Source organism: Heliconius melpomene, chromosome 13, assembly GCF_056956725.1.
Source record: "Heliconius melpomene rosina isolate 202511_hmr_F chromosome 13, ASM5695672v1, whole genome shotgun sequence".
NCBI lineage: Eukaryota > Metazoa > Arthropoda > Insecta > Lepidoptera > Nymphalidae > Heliconius > Heliconius melpomene.
In genome coordinates this window covers 1,113,726-1,127,107 of record NC_140401.1, presented here as the reverse complement: position 1 = coordinate 1,127,107, position 13,382 = coordinate 1,113,726, and the positions used below count along the sequence as shown (strand labels likewise).

Sequence of the window (13,382 nt, the reverse complement as noted above, 5' to 3'; positions counted from 1 at the left end):
GTATGTGCCCCTGAGCTAGGGCTCAATATTGTAATATGATTTCTAATTTATTATCTGAACTCAAATAGTTAGTTATTTTAGAATATTTTATTTCATTCTGTTGCACAATAGATTTTGATGACGCCTAAAATCAACTAAAAATCCAACTATTGTTAGTCGTTAAGCGGAAAAGGGTCAATTAGTCATTAGTCATTGCCGTGACGTGTGAAATAACAGAGCGACACCTGCTCTCGACTATTTGCATTATAATACAAACGGTTTGTTTGTTTGAATAGTTTTAAAACGGTCTGCTTGACACCGTCGTGGCGCAGTGGTATCTGACTGTAGACGCGATGATTACATGGCAGGGTAGGCAGAGGGAACCTGGAAAATGAATGTCAAGACACTCCGTTTCCCACTTTCCGTCGAATTTTAAATAATTAATATTTTCATTTCGTCGCTCTGGCAACATCGCAATGTGTGACATTAAGTTTCGCCACTCAACACGCAATGTGTCGAATATCGACGAATTGGACGATAAATGGACATTGGACCTAGATGGTTTAGTTGCACGGGGAAAAAAATAAGATTAAGATTTTTTATCACTAAAGAAAACAACTATCAGACCTTTAGCTAAAAACCAATTCGATAACACATTTTATTTTAATGAATGTAATTAATAATATAAAGTTCTTAATATCAATATTTTCACGGGTCTGTGAGCACGACAGGTGCAGCTACGTTGAAACGCCCGAAAATAATAAGGTACGATCGGGATAGCGCCCGTAACAATATTTATTATGCGGACATAAATTGTGGCAGCTTAAAATTTACTTTATAACTATTTTTAACATGAAAAAGAGATAATATTTTTAAAATGACGTATCTACATATTTTAGCTCAATAGTTAGGTATTTTTTTGTTGTTAAACCTTGTTTGATATAAAATTTGTCGTTTTTAATGAAATAAAATGACGGTAAATACTTCAAAATTAAGAATATATTTTGGATTTGTACGATATATCAGATCTAAATGATATAGGTACAAGGAATATTTAAATAATTAGGTTATACTTGCGGCATCACCCGCGTCTCAGAAAACAATTAAAAAACTGTAGACAATAAGCAACGGAAGCTGTCGAGCTCTCCTATTTCTGCATGATTTTTCGGGGAGGAATATTTTCCCTGAAGTAATAAAAAAAAAAATATTTTTTTCTAAGTAACCAACTATAATAACATCGTTTCAAAACGTAACCTTAAAAAAACTCAACTAAATACTATAATAGGCACGTCCCTATATGAGTGTCGTCATGGTCGATTTAGTAATTTCCACGCCTGTCGACCCCATAGACTATGAGCTTTAACTCGAAGCTCAGCTATGTTGACAAGCTTTTTGAACTGTACGCTTGATTCTTGTGCTTTTATTGTATACTGGAGAAGCTTTCTGGACGACCGTTTGTAGACGGATAATTGGTTATGTTAATGCTATGGAAAAATATTTTACGTTTAGTATTGTCATTGAGAGTGGAAAGTAAATAATATGAATAATAATTTTAAAAGAATAAATATTTTTTCTATTCATAATTTGAATTTTTCGCCGTAATCTCACACTCCTGCATAATAAGTTCTTAAAAATATAAGATTATTATTACAAAAGTACAATTATTTTTTATCCCGTTTTAGCGAGGCGGCAAAGCGACTAGTTAATTGTAAATGCAACTGCTGCGGCTGTAGGTTAGAGTCCCATTCCGCCACTAAATAAATAATGTCTCAAAAATATAAATGTCTGTGGTAAGGAACAAATACTTTTTTTTATAAAAATAACAAAAGATATAAGAAGAATATTTTACAAATAAAAGAAAAACCGCACAGTTAAACATAATTTATTTCATATTATTTTAATTATCACAGATCCATTTATTTAATAGTCATCACGTTAACAAAAATATATATAGTCTACAGTGGTGACAATTTTACGTACAAAATCATGGTTTTCCTCCTTCTAAAAGATTCTGCAGTACTACGTTTAAAATGCGATACAGGTATTTACAATCTATAACATTATATACATATGTTAAGGTTATATTATATATTTAGATATAAAATGGTTTTAGCCAAAATTATAGATTTTTTACAATTCTGGTGGACTGTCAAATATATTTTTAGCTATTGTTCCATTTATAGGCTCTTAGCCTAGTCTTGAGTACAAGTTGTCATATCCAATGCAATAAATAATTTATTTATTATATTTGCATGTTTTTGATGTGACATAGAAAATATTCACATGTTTATCATCGTGACATTATTTTTGAAAAAAAGAACGTTATAAAATTTTTGATGAAATATATTTGAATATCTACCGGGTTGTTATCTTAATATAATTTATAGTAAAAAATTAACATGATTTGAAAACATATTACATTGGTTCATAACATTTAAATTATTCAAAATTTTCTAAGATTTTACTGCTATGTGAGAAGATATTCAAAATCCTTAGTGTTAATCATGTGAAAAAGCTAATTTACTAAAAACGATACAAAGTGTCTCGGTCTTAACATTTTCTTTTGGCTAGGATATTTGTGGGCAGTGACTATTTAGTGAACGATATATAGACAAAAGTTTAATAGAAGAAAGGACAATAATATATAAGTTTAAAATTTTTGTATCTCAATCTTCATCTGTCAAATAATCGTGAACAGAAAAGTATTTATAATATAAATTGTGTCGTAGTCAAGATGAATAGGAAAAATATAAATAGAAATATAGCTGAAAAGCTCGGTGATAAAGTGGATTACCGCCAAAAATACATTAATTTGGCACTTTCTAAGCCATTTTTATTAAGAAATATGAACAAAATGAAAAAAAAAAACGTGAAGCTATAAATTTTCGATACAACGAACACTCATACAAATACATTATAAAAATAACAAAACAACTGTGATTCAACTTCAATACGTTGAATATTCTTTATAAGACATTAATTAGGCACTATTATTGCTACTATATAATTTATCTTCGCTTATCTACAGCATAGATAGATATAGCTTTAAAAAATAAGCTAACACGATTTTACAAATTAGGCCGATCGCCTACAAAAACTATTCATTCTAAATAACATTTACCCTACACTTTATTATATATGTATACTTACTAACAAACGTACATACGTAATACACTGTATTTAACATTCATTCGTGAATAGTGTTGCCACTAGAAAAAAAATTACAATTCAATAAATTTTTAATTTTATCATGTAGCAATTTATTTTTTTATTTTATATCTGTATAAACTTTAAGTAATTTTCCAGTTATTTTAGGGATTATAAAGTGGCAGCACTAGTTATTTAGGAATTCATAACCAGGAGGGTCGTCCGTGCAGCAAGTCGGCGGCGTCGTGTCTCTCCATTTGGCGCAGAGCGGCGGCGAGCGCGGCGGTGGCGCCGGGCCCGCGCTCCCTGCACTCCCACAACTCTAGAATAGCTTCTGTGGGCGAGCTCTTTGTGGCGAACCACGTCGTATAACGATCCACTCCCAGCCTCGCCGCCAACGCGCGCCAGTCGTTACCGCGGGCGTTTGGAGGATCCAGTATGGCGCAAAGCTGCCTCTTAACCCTCACGCTCAATTTGAACGTACTCTCGGCGCACTCGTTTACACCGGTCTCGTTGACTGTTACGTTGCGTTTAGTGTCGCTGCCGTCGTCACTCCGACACATTCTGGACTCGAGGAGGTTTTCCGTTATGTTAAAACTTCGTTGCGATTCTCTTGGAGAACGACCCCGCGGTGAACGGCTTCGTAACTCGTCTACCGATATTCGGAATGTCTGTTTGTATGACGGATTAGTTCTCTGACACGCGGAGATACTAAAGTCTATGTTGTCGCAGTCGTAAGTCCTATCTAAGGTGAAACTACAATGTAATGCGTTGTAGTTAGATCCCCATACGTGGTTAAAAGGAATTTCCTGGTACGCTACACCAGGTTTAGTTTTCCATCCAGGACTTAAGTGTTCCAAGTTCAGGCATAAATTTGAACCGCCATCTTGGAACAAGAGCGTCTTCGGGCGCTCCAACAAAACACCACCCAATTTCTTCTCCTGTTCTTGACAGTAATATGGGGCACACGGCGTATCCTCAAATACATACAACCGTATAGTATATTCGGAACAGTTATCACTTAGCGACGCAGGTGCGTAAACAGCTAATTGGAGTGTCTTAACCGCTTTCCCGTTAAAGCTTTCACCGACAAGAACAAATGTGGATAGCATGTCAGTAACGAGGAATATTTTGTCACTGTCCAATTGCGTGAAAACCGCCGTGTTTATAGTTTCCTGACCGAGGCTCACAACTTTCTTCCATTGCGGCTGAGTGTCCGTCTTCGCCGTGTTATGATCGATCGCGTACAAAGCGAGGTTCCAGAAACCATGCTTGAGACTAGCGCAGTGTGGTATTTGAAGTATAACCGACTTGTTAAGCTGGAGACGCGGCGGACCGCATTTAACTACTGGGCTCAGCTGCGTGATACCTGCGGGCAAAAAATTATTTCAACAAAATGTATGGTGATCCGCCCCAAGGCTTGCTGGATATTATATTGCATAAATTACTCGTTTCGTTTTCACATTGTAATTACATAGACGGTTAATAGTTTGGACTTCTTTATAGTTTAAGTCTAGGTTTATTTTGATTTTTTTGTATACGAGATGCTATCGAAGCAATCGTATGAGCGTGGAATATTCGCAATATATTTTTAGTTTATTGCAAAGTAGCAATTATTCTTTCAAGATTAAATAAAAAATAAGAACTGTTATTAAATGATTTTAAAGATTGTAAATTAAAATTTTAATAGGTTTTGTATTGGTTCTTCTATTTTGACTATCGTAAATAAAAAGTCGTCTTTATCGTTTCTTGTTCTAATAACATAGGTAAAAAGAAACTATCATTAGAATAGTAATTAAGAGAATAGGCAGCTTTAATATAGTATGGCATGACTAATGATAGATAATCACTTGTTATGTTTTTTTATCTATATGGAGCATCGTTCAAATGTAAATGCGACGGTTGTGGGATCCTCATTCGAAAGAATGATTATATTTTATTTATTGTCATTTCCTCCTCCTCCTCATGTAGGGGAAAGGATGCCTTAAGCCTAGATTTCCATTAGATTTATCTGGTATATATGGGATACGTGAATCTAAACAAAATATAAGTACATACATCTTGTAATAAGTTCACAAGTTCGAACAATATGGATCGTAGAACATAGTGACTCAACACTAAGCATTCTTTTATGAAAATGAAATAAGAAAAAAATAATAAATCACCTTTCCCCAATCTATATCTATATCTGTCATCTTTCACAACAGCAACATATATTTGTTCTCGGCGTCCCCTACTAAGTGCACCTTCTGGAATCGAAAGGGCTACCCCAGCGGCGGGCAAGGCTAGCCTCGCACCCGAGCTCGATATAGCCAGAGACTGTGATATAGGTGAGTTCGATACGAGTTCCGCTAGTTGCAACGTCACTGACTCATTCGCCGCGTCGTACATCGATCCAGCTGCAAAGAAAGTTACTTTTAAATTGGTAATATGATATTGTTTTGTATTCTACTGTGTGATATTTGTTTATATAACAAAATGGTTGTTAGTTCGATGAGTTTTTGTGTGATTTTTCTATAATTTTTTTTATGTAAGACTATATATAGATTATGGCTGCTGCAGTGGTACATCATCAGGCTTTTTATTAGTATATCAATAATTTATTATTTTCCTTATTTTTCGCCGCTTATTATCTTGTTACAATAGCATGGAATTGCAATATTAAATATTTTACTTCCTCAAGTGGAAATCGACTCACAACAAAACAAGAAGCGTTTACGCTTAAAATATAATGCTTGGGCTAAAAAATAAACATATATTTAAAGTACATTTACATAACAAAAATAGATTTTACTTATATATTCCATATAAAAAATGAAACCTCCACCTAAGCAGATTTCCATTATATTTATAAGAAAGACAAGATAATTGCACCTTTAGCTATAAATACTTACAGCTAGTAAAACAACTCGAAGCTGAATGCTCTGATTCAGTATAGGGCTTGCTGTCGTATTCATCACTCTGGCCCTTGCTCGAGGCGCACGGCGTTACTTGATGGTCGACAGGTGAAGCATAACTGGGAACAAATTGTGTTTTTTATATTTTGTTTTATATTAGAAGCTCTTTTGGCGACATGGAACAATGTGTAAATAAACGCGGCGTTTAGTTACACACTGTATGGAGAGATTCCCTATTAGTAGGCGGGGAAAAGTACAAATATTTAAAAAAAATATATTCGGAACCATCGTGGTGCAGTTGTTATGTGAGATAATAGTAGACGTAGATTCGAGAAAAGAAAAAGAAAAAAGTCACAAATGCAGATACACTAAGTTCTATGATTTCTTAACCTGCTTTTTATTATGAAACTAGAAAAAGTAATATATGATGTAAACCTCAATAAACTCTTCTTCTTTATAGTATTGGTATAGGTGTGTAAAGAGAACTGCAATTTACCTGTTAGTTAAATGAGGGACATCGTAATGGTGTTCCGTCCTAGGATCTGGTTGAGGATGTTCGTATCTCGGAGGTCTATGCTGCATGAGATCGGGTGCTAACGATAGTGACTGCTTCTCCACTGTTGGATACATTTCTGGTTGAAAATCTGTTTGAAAAATAAATTTTGAATTAAAAGATTAATTTAATCAACAGTTACTTTTTGAGCTTAACAAAATATAGCGAAAGTATAATTTTATCATATGAATATAAATAATATCATATGAAGAATATCAGGAAACGATTCTATAATTCTAAAAATATTACTATAATATCAAAATAACTGCCTTACCAGTCCTAGTCATAGTGTAAAGTGAATGATCTCTAGTTTTTCTCTGCAGCAACTTATATACCACTGCAGCACCGGCCAGAAAGACGACGACCGCCACCGCGATGCCGATGTACAGTGGTATGTCACTGTGAGCGGCAACTGTTGAAGATAAAGCTATATTAGTTCTCAGGTATCTTAGAAGAGTAATTATGGCTTTAAACACGGGTCGAGGTCTTGGTTAAAAAAAAAAATAACTTCATGTTATAATCTGCGTATAGTAAGAAATGCAGAGGGAACCTAGTGTTACGATTCAGTTCCCCAGTTTTCATCTAACTCTAGAGACATGGTGTGTTAAGAAGTGGAACTCAATGGCACGGTTTATCTTGTTACCATGAGGAAATGCAATTGGTTCGTTCTATCGAGTGGAAATTGAATCCATAACCGTCGCATATAATCAGATGTTGAACCACTGCACCACGTCGGTCTCTTATAATTGCAACATAAATTAATAGAATTCTTGATTAAATTACTTTACACAGATTTGTATTTATATTTCGATCAAGAAATGTTAGACGAAAAACAAAATTTATTTTGTTTTAAAATTTCACAAACAACAACAAGCCGAAAGCTAATGACCAGTAAAATATGCCTTCTTAAAAGTCAACAGTATTCAATTAATTTGACGCCTAAACATTTTCGATTTGACCTAAAATAACTAATAATATTTTATTATATTATAGGCTAACGCCCGAAATTAATAATGTATCTCCGATCTCCAGTTAACGTCCATCTTGGAATGTTCGACATATCTATCCAATCTCTAACCTGCATGCCAATAACCATTCCGGATAATGTCAACTTATCATCAAAAGTGGATTGCAGGGCCCTCCCTGCGGTAACGACAGTTTCGTTTTACGTATCTTTTTTTAATTAACAAAATCCTAATATATATGCTAAATTAAATTTAAAATTAATTATTATTACTTATTAAAGTCCTATAAAAACTATTTTTAATAAAATAATAAATCTTTAAGTCCCAAAACATTAAAAAAGAATAAAAATTTATAATATTAAAACACTTTTTAAAACTTAATGCAATATGCTTAGGTGCGTACAATGGAACTTGAACATGTCATTTTGACAGCATATGTTTTTATAATATAATAATTAATTGTTAGTTTTAAGATACTTTATTCCTAACCCATTTTCATGTATAAATTATTAAACATAACTTGAAACGCCATAAAATTACAACTAAACTGAACTAAAGATAATTATTTTAATTTCATTAATGGAGTCCGGCATAGTAAGGTAAGTATCGTATGTATTCATAATTTTGTTTATTAAGTTTAAATATACATGCGAAAAATTATATAAAGGCGTTAGCCTCTATAGAATTTTTGAATTCATTGTAATATTAATATCGTTTTGCTTGGCTATTTCAATTTCATATTGTTTATTGCTACATTGGATAACAAAGAATAAAATTTGAGATTAAGTGCAAGATTATTATTTTAATTTATATTGATGAATGCTTTATTGAACAATGAACTAATAAATACTTTATTTTTTTCAGTAAAAACAAAACAGTGATTGCAAGAAATTCACTAAATATTTTGTAGCTTATAAGAAATGTATGGAGAATAAAGCTGATAAAATTACTAAACATGGAGCAAGCTAGAATTAAGAAATAAAAAATATTTATATAAAGAGACAAATAAAAAAATAGGTTACATTTTTTTAATAATAAAAAAATTACAATACACATTGTTTTCCTTATTCACCCCCAAAAACAAGTAAAACTATGATTAACTAACAATCTTCTCACTTAAGTAATTAATAAATATAAAATATTTGAATAATTATTCATCTTATAAAACAATTATTTACGTCCTTTCTGTGATATCTTATATTGCAGCGCTGTCCTCATTATCTATCATGTCATGAAGGTATTTCCATTCCTGGTACTTCCTCCAAATTAAGATCTCTGCAAATGGAGTGCCATAATATGAAATTATCTTGCAAATGTTCTAAAAATATAAAATTTCTATATAAGGTATATAATTCAAGAATATTAATAAGTTTAATACTATTTACACATCATACTAATAAATTATAATAAGATTTTTTTTTATATGGTCCGTCCCCTTTTTTCCATACCATAGGTAATATTAGGTTAACATAATACCTTTCTATTATGTTCCTGGTTTAATATATGCTTGCTTGCAGCTTTGCTTTAGTACTTGGATTAAGAACTTGTGTTAATAAATATGGTCTATTTGGTACTTTACTTCCATTGATTACCATAAGGTCTTGCATCACATTTTGCTGCCTATAATAAAATATAAAATATTATTTTACAAATATATGAGATAGTAATTTGGAAAATCAGCAACTGAAATTAATAAGCCCAGAGCTCAAATTAAGAAATGAAATGGTAATTAGTAACTGAGATTAAGTATACAAAAAAAAGTTTCCATAATTTGCCTGCTTTTGTAAAGAAAACTTTATATAACTTAATAATACTCACATGGCGATTAAACACATAAGTGTTCGAGTGCAATCAATTGCAGCAATAACTCCAGGAAAGGCACCAACTTGATAGAAGTTTTTAGCACTCTCTTGATATATTTTTATATGCTCACTGCATATATTTGTAATTGCTGACACTGACTACATAACACTATCATTACTATCACTCGAAGAAATGTCACTCCACATATTTATTTACTTTAAAAATCAAATATAATATAAATGCAATTTTGCAATCCGGGGATATGATAAAGTAAACCCCAAAATATGTCGGATCGCAATTAGCTGTCATTTTTGCTATCCAACGTAATGTCAAAATGGACAGATCGTTTATTGGCACGCACAAGCTGTAATTTTCATACAAAGTTCCCTCTTCATCTCCAGTTAGTCTTCCCAACGATAGATTGAAGTTAAAGATTGAAAATGAAGTACTTCGATAGGTTATTGGCAAGCTAAACTCAAAAAATAGATTGATATTTTAATCTATGGTAGCAATTTATGGATTAGGATCGATTATTAACATTGGGCGTAAGTGAATTATCTTTTTTTCGCTCAAGGAAATTAAACAAAGCTTATTATTGAAGTGAATTGATAGATTGATAGATTTATATTGTATAATATATACAACCAAGACACTCCGTTCTTTCCTTTCAAATTCGAGACACTAGTCGTTGAGTATAGCGGAGTGTGGACCAAACCCATAACTAATGTATTTGCAATGAAACACTGTCCCTTTACACTATAATGTATTTTTTTAGAAGTCACTATAAATTCTAAAGAAAGTAAATTATTTAATAACTCAATGGTTAACATTAAGTAACGAAACTAGCGCTGTTATATATTTTAATTGACACAAACGATTAATTTATCTACTTTTTGATTCAAATAATAAAAAATTAATCACTTTCTGCTGTTCTCCTATGAAGAAACGATTTACTTCTATTTGCTCGACCCGAGTTTGGGCACTAACACGCGTTGATGAATGTGCGTACTGCGGTAAATTCTCGATACAACGTGTAGCTTAATAAAAAGAAGTAAAAAGATATAATAAGTTCAGTAGAATATTTCTAACCAATATACAAGAATGAAGTTCTACACAAAGACGCGACACGAAAAAACGTAACAAAAATAACAAATAAAAGAATTTAAATGAAACTTTCAAATTATAGCCGCCTGTTAAATCTTTTTTAATTTGTAATCGGGATAAAAATCTTCTAGCGCGGTCTCAGCATTTATGTTCGGATTTGCTCTAAGAAGGTCGACCCGCGCAGTATTTCATTCGCGAAACGTTCTTAAACTTGACAAAGGCCGCATAAATTACTAAGTTACTCCAACAAAACCTCTAAACTTTTGATGCGATCGCGATTCGCTCAAATTTTTTTACTACTAAAAATATAATTAAGACTTTGTCTAAGAAATATATTTAGCTTTCCTCTTTATTTATTCTAAACATTACTATTTCTATGTCTTTGTCTATTGACCAAAGAAAAATAATTAATATGTTCGAAGTTCTCCAAGTGAGAATCGAATCTATAACTATTGAACAGTAGTAGTCAGTAGTGAACAGCTAGACATTTCTTCGACACCTCAGAATCGAGTATATCATAATAATCTATATACTAGAGACCGTCGTGGCGCAGGGGCACAAGAGCGTGACTGTAAACATGGTGTTATGGGTTTCGATTCCCACTTCAGAGTTGGTGGAAACGTGGAGTGGAAAACACAGACAATACCAAACGCTATCAATAGTTGGTATTCGAAATGTGAGTGGGTTAGGTAGTACAGGAGAACACTAAAGAAGAATTCTCAAAATTTATACAGGGACAGAGTGAAATGGAATTTTTCATTTAAGGTCTAAAAGTTCACGAATACAAAGCTGCGGACGACAACCAGTATTCTGTACAAAACAAAATTCAAGTACTCAGTATATTCTAAAATTCAAGTACCTAAATAATTTTAATAACATAATAGTATTATTAAATTAAGGCTAGTCTTTAGATAAAAATCTAGCTCAGCCAAAAAAAGTTAACAAGTTATAAAAAAAATTACCATCACTTCCAAATGGAGAGCTTATACCATTTACAGCGAATTAAAAATGTTATTATAACAGATACACCTGCACGATGAGCTTTTAACATTTTACGAGTCGGCCGTAAAGTGGGTACCGAAATAACGAAATATTTCGAAGTAAGGACAAGAGTCGTTGCGCCTAAAATTTAAGGTGCAATATCGGTATATACAGAACTTTTGAGCCGAAAGCTCCACGCCGGCTTTTATTGCTTACAAATGAAATAGGCATTGAGTTTCTGGCAACTTTTAATATTATTTATGTCATCGTCTCCCAACTTTACGATTGGACGCGGTGGACGTATGTTTTTTGGGTAATTTGGTACTGAGAAAGGTAGCTGGGTGCTTTTTTGTTAAGAGTTTTATTAGTTTCGTAAGTGTTTTTGAGATGTGCACGTCGTTTTCGGCAAAGACAAAATTCTAGTCACGCCCGTTCAAAGTTTTTGTAACACTACTTTCTTTAACGGCGAATTGGCTTTCACAATGAGCATGATATATAAATACGAGTAAATTAAATACCAACAATAAATAGGCCTATAAATACACCTAATTGTCAAAAATAGATTGAAATATTGATGATGATACGTCATAGTAGTTAGTTCGATTCTCTTCACTGGCGAACATTTAAAAGCGCGTAAATAAATATGTAAAAGTCGGGAACAAAGTGTCCTAACACTAGGTTCCCTCTGTTTATCCTGCTATATGCTGAATATAACTTAAAGCTATAAAATAACTATATTTACAAAGACAAACACCTATCTAGAAAACTCACTGCATTTATCCGCCTTTATCTCGAACTAAAATCGAAACTTAAAATACCTGAGGGCCCATACGATTCCATTACGTTCAATTACGAGGACAAAATTTATAGATTAAAGTATCTCGACCCAAAATTATCTCTTCGACCAATCAAGAGTTACGATGAAGCTGTCTCATTCACTTCGATAAAGATCTGAGAATCGATGCTGGGTAATTAAAAAAGCTTTTACTTGGCGCTTTTTTTAAGTATTTCCTTTTTTTCTTTTATCATATAATAAAATCAGATGTAAGGTGATTAAAACAAATTATTATAGATTAGTAATTTTGCTTTAAAAGTCTCTTTGGAATTCTGGTCAGGCGGTTATCGTGACTCGGTTCAGGTTAATTGTTCCTTTACTTATAGTGTCGTGAGATCTAATTTCGTTAATTAATTTATTTTTAATCGCTTAAGATGCTAAGATTATACTACGACTTAGCTCGATAATAGCGTATGGCTTAATAGTATTGAGCGATTAAACATGTTCCAAGAGGCGGAGGTTCAAGTCTAGTTATGTTTATTTAATATTTTTAAAATTGAAAGGAAAAGTCGTTAATTTATAAATGGTATCCATTTTATACTCAGATTTTCATTATGTTATTTATTTTAATTTGATATAGCCCTTGCACCGCGGTAGGCAATTAGGGAAAACCGAATTCCACACATAGCAGGGTATTGAGGGGGAACCTGGGAACTTATTGTTTAGAAACTTCGTTTCGATTGGGATATTTCCGTTATATATAGAAAAAAGACAAATATATTGGTATATATTAATAGAGGCCACAACTTTAAATCCTAGTAAAAGGTATAGATTCGATACATTGTCATTCGCACCACGTGTGCCCCACATAGCGCCCGCAGATAGAGCTAAATGCATCGTGCATGTGCAAACTTTTAATTTTCTTATTGTTTTGAATGTGTGAATAAATGAAGCTAATTCTTTTTGTTATTTTGAAAATAGAAAATTGTTTTTTTTATGTGCGGGATACGGCGTGAGGGCGTGGAATAAATAAATACTTCCTTTGAGTGGGACGAGAGCATTACTATATCAGCTTCACGCTGTATCCCGCACACATCAGGGTAGGTAGAGGGAACCTAGTGTTAAAACACTCCGTTCCCCACTTTCTGACCCCTTCGAATTCTGGAGGCATTGCGTGG

General features: G+C 32.9%; 1 protein-coding gene and 2 long non-coding RNA genes across 5 annotated transcripts in view; 1 reads left to right on the top strand and 2 right to left on the bottom strand.

The window, feature by feature from the left end:
- Positions 1–1,844: 1,844 nt before the first annotated feature.
- The window catches only part of LOC146532390 (netrin receptor UNC5C-like), a 106,200-nt gene continuing 94,662 nt past the window's right edge, over positions 1,845–13,382 (bottom strand). For all 3 annotated transcript variants that reach the window (XM_085196094.1, XM_085196093.1, XM_085196095.1), the window contains 5 exons: positions 6,851–6,988; positions 6,520–6,667; positions 6,021–6,142; positions 5,292–5,525; positions 1,845–4,495 (listed from right to left, as the gene is read on the bottom strand). In XM_085196094.1, the coding sequence (XP_085052220.1) occupies positions 3,330–4,495; positions 5,292–5,525; positions 6,021–6,142; positions 6,520–6,667; positions 6,851–6,988 (1,808 nt within the window). In that variant the 3' untranslated portion in view covers positions 1,845–3,329. The remainder of the gene's footprint in view (positions 4,496–5,291; positions 5,526–6,020; positions 6,143–6,519; positions 6,668–6,850; positions 6,989–13,382) is intronic.
- On the top strand, positions 7,900–8,590 carry LOC146532392 (uncharacterized). Its single transcript, XR_014878640.1, has 2 exons — positions 7,900–8,140; positions 8,406–8,590. It is a non-coding gene; the product is annotated as an uncharacterized LOC146532392 (long non-coding RNA).
- On the bottom strand, positions 8,530–9,899 carry LOC146532391 (uncharacterized). Its single transcript, XR_014878641.1, has 3 exons — positions 9,360–9,899; positions 9,018–9,161; positions 8,530–8,859 (listed from the first exon to the last, which is right to left on the bottom strand). It is a non-coding gene; the product is annotated as an uncharacterized LOC146532391 (long non-coding RNA).